The 10,257-nt window shown below is 43.1% G+C and overlaps 1 protein-coding gene and 1 non-coding gene across 2 annotated transcripts; one reads left to right on the top strand and one right to left on the bottom strand.

Annotated features, from left to right (window-relative positions):
• Positions 1-7,175: 7,175 nt before the first annotated feature.
• On the top strand, positions 7,176-7,282 carry LOC147920472 (small nucleolar RNA R71). The gene has a single exon (XR_015591888.1). It is a non-coding gene; the product is annotated as a small nucleolar RNA R71 (small nucleolar RNA).
• Positions 7,283-9,699: 2,417 nt separating this feature from the next.
• Positions 9,700-10,257, bottom strand: LOC147920471 (uncharacterized). Its single transcript, XM_087501086.1, has one exon. The coding sequence runs from the start codon at positions 10,255-10,257 to the stop codon at positions 9,700-9,702; it is 558 nt and encodes a 185-aa protein (XP_087357212.1).

Genomic DNA, 10,257 nt, shown 5'->3' with positions numbered 1-10,257 from the left:
GATACTAAGATTTTTGTGTGTCTCCTAGTAGGTTCACTTAACCTTATGTGTTGTAGTACTTAAGGTGTCAATCCAAATGGGATGTTGCTACCACTCAAGATGCAATCAAGAAATCACAAGTTAAGCCAATTCAAAAAGAGTGTTTTATTGTCTAACAATCCTAGAGTGATCAGAAGGCAAAACGGAAATGAGTCACATAACTAGAAACGAAAATGTATGACAAGAAGCGAACAAGAATAAGTGGAACCAAAAACGATTCTAAGCATGAACAAACGAAACAGTCTCAGGAATGTAATATCAATCAAAATGATAAAAGTCCTAAGGATGGGAGTAATTGATGTCGGTGGAGTCTCCTAGTCTACAGAGTGTTTAACATACGACAAGCAAACTATCCCTAAACAATGAACATCACAACTTAGCTAATCCAATCTCTTGGCAAAAGCTACTCAGACTCAACCACTTCCATACCTAGCTCTCGCTAGAGAAACATGATCATGCATGGCATGAAAAACAAGTTCATTCACGTCAACAAACATCCTAGACAACTAATCTCTTAGACTAGGAACGTAAGTCTTTGGCACTAGTTGGTCATACATTTCATCAAACACCTTTTGGGTGTGGAAATGTCTCGAACTTAGTTCCAATTGATCAGAGAGAAACTAGTAATTCTAACACTAGTCCAGAAGGGAATCATACAAATCAAGCTTAAACACTCTACATCCTAAGATCCTCCACCTAATCTATCCAATTCCCAAGAACTCTAGCACTACTCAGATCCGGAAATCATCACCAAAGACATAAATCCAGAAAATATTGAACAAAGCATAATAAGATAGACAAGAATGAGATGAACAACTTTGCAGAAGAAATCAAATGCAAAAACTAAACGGATTAAAAGATATCTGGATACAAAGTCTCAAACGTTTTAGGTGGCTAGGTAGAACCTTAAGAACAAAACGAGAATAAAAGATAAGATGTCCTAAACCAAGACTTAACAAAATGTATATATAGTAAAAACGTGTAAATCCCTAAAACTTAAAACGACAAGAGAGCGTCGGTTCGGGAGTCTCCTGAAGTGTATCAGACGGAGCGTCTTCCTGGCATGCGTGATTTCGTCCGTGTGCGTCCAGTGGCTCGATTGGTGTGAGTAGGAGTGGGTCAAGCCGTGCGAGTGAAAATGGCTCGAGCATGGTCGGTGAAAGTGGCTCGAGCTGGGTATATACGCATCTACTAAAACGATGATAACTCTTGAACCACACCTCTGATTGGCTTGAAATAAACGGCACTGGAAAGATGACTCAATTATCTATAACTTTGATGAAGACGTCAAAAGCTGAATCCCTAGACCGGTGGCTCGAGTGATGGCTCAATTGAGTGGTCCGACTGGTGCCCTGAGAGTGGCTCGATTGTGGAGGTTGAGAGTGGCTCGATTGTGGAGGTTGGGAGTGGCTCGATTGTGGAGGTTGAGAGTGGATAGATTGTGGCCGCTGAGAGTGGCTCGATCGTGTGCGTCTCCGATGTCTCCTAAACACCTGAAATACTTCGAAATGCACAATGCATGCAAGGATGATGCAAAAAATTCCTAAACATGGAAAGTGTATAAAATAGGTTCTAAAATGATGCAAAATGACTAGTTATCCTAGCTAAATGTATGACAAATGCATGCTAAGGAGATGCAAAATATAGACATATCAACTCCTCCAAACTTATTTTTTGCTTGCCCTCAAGCAAACAATCAAGAACAAAGTATGGAAGAGAGGTGTGAAGATGGGTTCTCAAAACCTAAAACATGCTGAATAGAGTAGTTAGAATCAAGGTCCTTGTTTTTAGTTCTATGATGCATGGTGAAGGAACTTTATTTCAAATCTACACATGCAATCCTATCAATCATCCCCTTTAACATTCATTAACAGAGAACCGTGAATCAAGCTAAGCAATGTCATTGAACTCATTTGGCTACGGTAAAAGGTCAGAGACATAGATGGTCTCCTCATCAAGTGGTGTTATCAATACAGAACAAGGTTCTCTCACGAAAAGGAGTTGAGCTTAAGAGAAGGCTAAAGGTTGAAACCAACTGATACATACAAGAGCAGCGTCGTGTCTACCCAAAGAACATTCCAAACAAAAGTTGGTCCTATCTCTACCCTTCATCAGAAACTTTATCTCAAACCCATTCTTTCTTTCTTTAGACTTGGTCTTAGGAGGAGTTCACTTCTTATTACTCTAGCGGATTGGGAAATCTTTATTATCAGTAAGGTTCTTTTTCTTTTCTTTCTAAGGACTCTAGACATCTTAAATATTTTACCTTCTTTTCTTTGTCTATTCTTTTCATTTTATGCCTAGAACCAGTAACTCATTATTTTGCTCGACCCGAATCCTTTACTAGACTTGTAAACTTTGAAAACACATTCTCCTCCTAAAGACTTTCTCCCCTTTACTTTCTTTTTACTCTTCACTTTTTTGCACAAATCCATACCCAATGCCCAAAATCGAGTTCTTACCTAGACCTACTAGTCCGGATAACGCGAACTAGAACTACACAAGATCCTACTCTTCTCGGTTATAACCTAACACTTTCTAACAAGCTCAACTCGGAAAAAAGCCTGACACTCAAGAATACAATTGGCTTGAAAGAAGGGTTGGTTAAGGGCGCGGGGAACTGTTCCAAAGATGGAAATCAGCTACTTGGATTAACAAGGGTGGTAAAAAGGAGAAAGATAATCCAAATATGTATGTGGTATCCATGAGGGAATGACATCAATTCAAAACATGCTTCAATCTTACGTTTTCAAATTCAATCAACATGCATCAAAGAACTAATAACCAGGGCCTTGATCCTATCCTATTGAATTCAGAATGCTACCAAGATTACAATCATCATCAACTCCTATGCTAAATGCAACACCCCTGTATGAATAACACTAGACTAATCCTAATATACAAGTGCAAACTACATGATCACTCTGTTTTTGTGGAAATTTTTGAATTTTTTTTAAATTTTTATTGTTTTTCTATGCAAATAGATGAATGCAGACTCAAACATGATATGATGCAAGAATTTGAAATAAGAACCACAAAAAACAACATCAGATACATCATCTCAAACTCTCCCCCAAACTTAAATCACATAGTCTCCTGTGTAAGAAAAATTTGCAGGAGGATTTAAGAATCACAACAGAAACAATGCAGGAATGAAATGGTATATACAAGGGAAGGTAGGAGTACCTCAATAGTAGGATAAGGAGTCGGTGCTCGCCCAATGAGGGGCGTTATATTGACTTGTATGAGTGAAGGTAGGAGTACCTTGTTTTGGATCTGCAGGAGTGACCTCAGCGGGTTGGTCGACGTGCTGCTCAAACGCTTGCGTGTTTTGATACATGTTCGGCTGCTCGTCACACTGCATGTCCTCGACTTTGGACTCACCGTGGTCCGATACCAACACAACCACCTCAGTAGGCTGATAATCACCTTGTTGTTCGTCCTGCTGCTCAACCCCGCACATGTCCTGATAATCACCTTGTTGTTCGTCCTGCTGCCCAACCCCGTGCATGTCCTGATAATCACCCTGAGCTTCATCTTGCTGTTAAGCCTCGAACTCAACCTCATGCTCATCTCGAGCTGTAGAACAACGCACTGACCGACGACTTGAGGAGGCTCTAGAACAATGCGAACTTTGTCTCCTTCTCTACCTGGACTCATGAGACGAGTGTCGCGAAGGAGCGGGTGAAGGCTGACGCTCCCGTGACACATATAAAGATTGACGTGCTGGGGAGGGAACCAGAGAGAGTGTTCTTTGACGAGTTAGCTCGAGAGTCGCGGAGGCGCATCCCAACATTGGTCTGGTGTTCTTAGGGATAGGCATTGGGACGACGGTAGTGGATGTCGAACAGCTGAACTTACGCATGAAGTTCGTGTACGTCTTCATGAAACTGTTGAATGCCCTGTCTCTTGCCTTCCTTCTTAAAGATTTAATGGGTGCTTGTCCTGAACGTAACTCAAGTTCCTCCTGTTCGTAATCACTGTCCTCCTCTCTTGAGTTAGAAACTTGTACCGGTCTCTTCCCGTGACTCTTGCTCTTGGTAAGCGGTTTGACAGGTCTGCTTGACCCCGCTCCCTGTTCTGAACCCCCAACAACTTTGTCAACTATGTTCTTCATTTTCAGGAAACGCCTTGCCATGGACTCAGGTGATGAGCGTTCTCCACCCACACTCCCATACGCCTCTCTCATCCCATGTATGAGCTCAGTACTCTTTCTGTTTCGCTGAGACATGATGAACTCAAAGCTAAACGTCAATATCTTAGTAAACAAGTAACAAGAGCAATTACAAAATTTTAAACTCAAAAGTGCGAAGAGAGGATAAAACGATCGAGTGGAATGGGATGGCGGTGAGTGAACTCTCCAGATCAGGTGTGGGTTCGACGGGGAAGAACGGTGGTTCTGAGAGCTGTTTTGGCACACTAGTACGAATGAGGGTAGGTCGGCTCGATTGGGGCGGTTCGAGCGGAGGAGTGTTGGCTCGATGGTGATTGGCTCGATTGAGTTGAGTGAGTGTTGGCGAGAACAGCAGATCAAGTAAGGAGACGAGTTCCGACGGATTGAGTGGGGTAGCGTCGACTCGAGGGAGAGAGTGTGTTGACGGTGAAGCGCGTGAGACGTGCAACGTGTGGATCAAGTGGATGGCTTTGTCTCGAGTGGATGAGTTTGGAGGCGGTTTGAGCAGAGGGGTGTCGGCTCGAACCACGTATTCCTTGGATGGACAATGTCGGCTTGAGTATTGAAACAGCGAGGATCGAGTCGCAGTGTTTTGGCTCGAGGTAGGTAGAGACTCTGTTGGTCGTGACGTTGGACTGAAAGAGTGAGACAACGCGGTGGATCAAGTGGATGTGATTCACTGCTCAAGTCGCGGTGAGGAGATGATGATGAGGGAGACCAATGAAGCTTTGGTCGAGGATGTGTAACTCTATGTTGGTTGACTCGGACAGGTTTGGATGGTTTCAGTCGAGTCGCGGAGTGTGAACGGGGCGACGGACATGTCGACTCAAGGTGACCCTCACAGTGTCGATCGCGTGGACAGAGGTTGGTGAGGTGACAATACCGGAGTAGCTTCGACAGTGGCGGTGGACAGTGGAATAGATGCGGCTCGATCGCCTGGGACGTCGGTGTCTCGAGTTGGGTCTTGACGTCGATCGAGTTGGAGATCTCACGTTCTGAAGTCTCTGCCTCAACTGCACATATTTCATCTGCCTCAGATAGCTGCTCAGACTCCTCTTTTCCATCAGTTTCTCTATGGGAGTCTAGCAGATTCTTGTAATAAGTGGTCTCCTCATGCAAGAACCCTTCTTCCCCATCCTTGGTTAAAGCGGTCTTGAGATGGTCCTCCTCAGCTAATTCCTCCAACAACTCATCAGCCAACTGATCCATCTCTTCAATATAGAAGACTTGTCCTCCTATTGTTGGTTTCTTCAAGGTATCCTTGATTTCAAACTTCATAGTGAAGTCGTCCCCCAGATTAAGATCAATCTTGCCATTTCTCACATCAATGCCTCCAGCAGTCGCCAGGAATGGTCTTCCTAATATCATAGGATCTTTTGGTTCTTCATCTATTTCCAGAACCACAAAGTCGGTTGGCTTTTCGACGTCTCTAATCCTGACAGGTAAATCTTCTAAAATACCATGTGGAAGTCTCATTGTTCTATCTACAAGGATGAGAGAGATGTCGCAACCTTTAAACCTTGTAAAACCCAACCTCTTAGCCACAGAGAGTGGCATAAGATTAATTGAAGCGCCAAGATCACATAGACACCTATCAAAAGACATAGGTCCAAGAGAGCAAGGTAGAGTGAATGATACAGGATCTTTGAGCTTCTTGGGTACAATCTTTTTCTGAATGATTGCACTGCACTCAAGACTTCGTACCGACATGCCTTGAACTTCTTTTGATCTCTCCATCACTAAGTCGTTGAGGAATTTCTGGTAGTGAGGAACAAGTGTGAATGCATCCAGCAATGACATCCTCAATTCAATCTCCTTGACTTGTTTTTCAAACAAAGCTTTATACTTCTCAGTAAGTTGCTTCTTAAACCTCACTGGAAACGGTAGAGGTGGTTTGCATGGTGGAGGAATGAATCTCACAGGTTTATCCTTGGGAGCAACGGGTTCTTTAGTAGCTTGAGAAACAGATTGCTTGGCTGAGTCAATTGGATCCTTAAACACCTTGACAGGATCCTTTATCTGAACTTTATCTAGAAGAAAATCCTCCCCATCTAAACTCTAATTGTCCTCAATGAGCCATACATCTACAACTTGGGTGGTGATAGCATGGATAGTAGCATGGTCCTTGGGATTTTGGACTGCTTTTCCAGGTAGTTGGCGAGGTGTTGGGATAGAAGTAGAAACAATCTTGCCTTCCATATACTTCATCTTGGAGTTAAGAGCTTCAAACTTGACATTCAGATCATTGTAAGAACATTCCATCCGCTAACTGAGTTCAACAAACTTCTTAGCAGTATCCAGAGAACCACTAGCTTGACCTTGAAGAAGTTGTTGCAGCATGTGCTTCATTTCTTGATCTGGAGCTTGAGTAGGTGGAACTTGTTGAGGTGAAAATCCTGGTGGTGGTCCTGAAGGAGCGTGATAACCCTGCTGGAACTGTTGTGTAGGAACGAATCCCGGATTGTAAGGCACAAAAGGTTTTTGTTGACCTTGTTGTTGTTGTTGAGGTGGATACACCTGATCTTATAGATTGGCAACATTGTTACTTTGGTAAGAAAAATTGGGGTTTGCCTTGTATTGGTTGTAATCTTTGTTGTACCCACCCTGATTCTGGACATAGCTGATCTCCTCAGTCTGCTCACCCTCCCCATCTGGAACTTGGAAAGGGTCATCCTCAAATACAAAGTGGATGCTCCTCTGCTGGTTGAGCAAGATTCGGTCAAGTTTCTCATTGACATTCTTGAGATCCTTCTTGTACTTCTCCTCAGATCCAGCGTCGCTTCTAACTGTGCGGTCATAGTCTTCATTGTAGTTGCCGTCAGACTGGGCGAGATTCTCCACCAGTTGCCAACCTTCATCTATGTCCTTGTTCAGGAAGTTACCGTTAGAAGCAGTGTCAAGCAGCATGCGTATCTTTGATAGTACACCACGGTAGAGAGTGCTCAGCAGTGACTCGTTGCTAAAACCATGGTGTGAACACTGGCTGTGGTAACCCTTGAAACGTTGCCAGGCTTCACAGAATGATTCTAAGCTCTTCTGAGTGAAGCTAGAAATCTCATTCCTGAGACGTGTTGTTCTGGAATTGGAGAAGAACTTGGCCAAGAATGCTTTCTTGCAACCATCCCAGGTGGTGATTTATCCCTAGGGAAGGTTTTTCTCCCATTGATGAGCTTTGTCTCCCAGGGAGAATGGGAAGAGGCGCAACTTGTAACCATCCTCACTCACGCCGTTGATCTTGGTGAGACTGCACAGACGGTCAAACTCGTCCAAGTGGTCGAGTGGATCCTCCATAGGCAACCCGTGAAACTTGTTTCCTTGGATCATGGAAATCAGACCACTCTTGATTTCGAAGTTGTTGTTCTGCACGGCGGGAGGGACGATTCCAGCACGCTGAGTGTGAGTGTTCGGTGCATCCCCAGCACCAATGTTTCGCGGTCTTGGATTTGGTTCATTTGGTTGTTCCATTGTGATGGGTGCGGGATGATCAGTGAGTTGACGAGCTTGACGTGGTCTTTGTAACCGATTGATATCGTATATAGCAGGAAGGAGGTTCTGATGTCCTCTTGATCTGGTGTGCATGCAATGTTGCAATCAACAGATTCTTGAGATGCAAAACAAAACAAGCAGACAACCAAAACAAGTCAGTACTCAGAATGATAAGTGTAATAGAACTTAAGCTTGCAAAACTTGAAATCTTAAATGTAGCAAAACGAATCCCAAATGGCAACGGTGCCAAATTGATATTAAGATTTTTGTGTGTGTCCTACTAGGTTCAATTAACCTTATGTGTTGTAGTACTTAAGGTGTCAATCCAAATGGGATGTTGCTACCACTCAAGATGCAATCAAGAAATCACAAGTTAAGCCAATTCAAAAAGAGTGTTTTCATGTCTAACAATCCTAGAGTGATCAGAATGCAAAACGGAAATAAATCACAGAACTAGAAACGAAAATGTATGACAAGAAGCGAACAAGAATAAGTGGAACCGAAAACGATTCTAAGCATGAACAAACGAAACAGTCTCAGGAATATAATATCAATCAAAAAGATAAAAGTCCTAAGGATGGGAGTAATTGATGTCGGATTCTCCTAGTCTACATAGTGTTTAACATACGGCAAGCAAACTATCCCTAAACAATGAACATCACAACTTAGCTAATCCAATCTCTTGGCAAAAGCTACTCAGACTCAACCACTTCCATACCTAGCTTTCGCTAGAGAAACATGATCAAGCATGGCATGAAAAACAAGTTCATTCACGTCAACAAACATCCTAGACAACTAATCTCTTAGACTAGGAACGTAAGTCTCTGGCACTAGTTGGTCAGACATTTCATCAAACACCTTTTGGGTGTGGAAATGTCTCGAATCTAGTTCCAATTGATCAGAGAGAAACTAATAATTCTAACACTAGTCCAGAAGGGAATCATACAAATCAAGCTTAAACACTCTACATCCTAAGATCCTCCACCTAATCTATCACATCCCCAAGAACTCTAGCACTACTCAGATCCGGAAATCATCACCAAAGACATAAATCCAGAAAATATTGAACAAAGCATAATAAGATAGACAAGAATGAGATGAACAACTTTGCAGAAGAAATCAAATGCAAAAACTAAACGGATTAAAAGATATCTGGATACAAAGTCTCAAACTTTTTAGGTGGCTAGATAGAACCTTAAGAAGAAAACGAGAATAAAAGATAAGATGTCCTAAACCAAGACTTAACAAATTGTATATATAGTAAAAACGTGTGAATCCCTAAAACTTAAAACGACAAGATAATGCGTCGGTTCGGGAGTCTCCTGAAGCGTGTCAGACGGAGCGTCTTCCTGGCATGCGTGATTTCGTCCGTGTGCGTCCAATGGCTCGATTGGTGTGAGTAGGAGTGGGTCGAGCCATGCGAGTGAAAATGGCTCGAGCATGGTCGGTGAAAGTGGCTCGAGCTGGGTGTATATGCATCTACTAAAACGATAATAACTCTTGAACCTCATCTTCGATTGGCTGGAAATAAACAGCACTGGAAATATGACTCAATTCTCTACAACTTTTATGAAGACGTCAAAAGCTGTATCCCTAGACCGGTGGCTCGAGTGATGGCTCGATTGAGTGGTCCGACTGGTGCCCTGAGAGTGGCTCGATTGCTTAGGTTGAGAGTGGTTCGATTGTGGAGGTTGAGAGTGGCTCGATTGTGGAGGTTGAGAGTGGCTCGATTGTGGAGGTTGAGAGTGGCTCGATTGTGGAGGTTCGAAGTGGCTCGATTGTGGCCGCTGAAAGTTGCTCGATCGTGTGCGTCTCCGACGTCTTCGACGTCTCCTAAACACCTGAAATACTTCGAAATGCACAATGCATGCAAGGATGATGCAAAAACATCCTAAACATGCAAAGTGTATAAAAGAGGTTCTAAAAAGATGCAAAATGACTAGTTATCCTAGCTAAATGTATGACAAATGCATGCTAAGGAGATGCAAAATATAGACATATCAATACACCTGTCTCGCTACAGGGCATGCAAATAACATATGGCAGATTGTCTCCTCCTGATATCCACAAATCGCACATCTTGAATCCACAAGTAAACCTCTTGATGCCAATCTCTCAGAGACAGCTAAAGCCCCAGACAACATTCTCCACAAGAAAGTTCTGATATTTAGCACCGTCTTTAGGTTCCAAACCTTAGCCTGAAGACCCTCCACCTTCACCACATTCTCTGTACGAGTGACGTATAGTGACGGTAAGGTACGAGCTAGCCAATACCCACTCTTGACCGTGTAAGCTCCAGATGGCGTATAAGGCCAGATAAACTGATCTTTCTTGGTCTCCTCAATAGCCATAGCGAGGATTTGTTGAGCATCATCAGGTGGAAACAACTCATTGATTTTGTTTATATCCCATTGTCTAGTATTTGACGTCCTCAGCTCTGACACCCTCAAGTTCACATTGAAGAAGGTTTGTAATCGATATGGAGCTCTTGGGTGTTTCTCGAAAAGCCACTTCTCTTTCCAAAAAAAAGTGTCCACTCTGTCCCCAATCGTCTTCAT

Source organism: Camelina sativa, chromosome 19, assembly GCF_030686135.1.
Source record: "Camelina sativa cultivar CO46 ecotype springtype chromosome 19, ASM3068613v1".
In the NCBI taxonomy this organism is placed as follows: Eukaryota; Viridiplantae; Streptophyta; class Magnoliopsida; order Brassicales; family Brassicaceae; genus Camelina; species Camelina sativa.
This window is presented reverse-complemented; position numbering and strand designations above follow the sequence as displayed.

Bases quoted from the DNA above. Each gene is read 5' to 3' on its own strand.
- LOC147920471 (XM_087501086.1), bottom strand. From the start codon at position 10,257: ATGAAGACGATTGGGGACAGAGTGGACACTTTTTTTTGGAAAGAGAAG.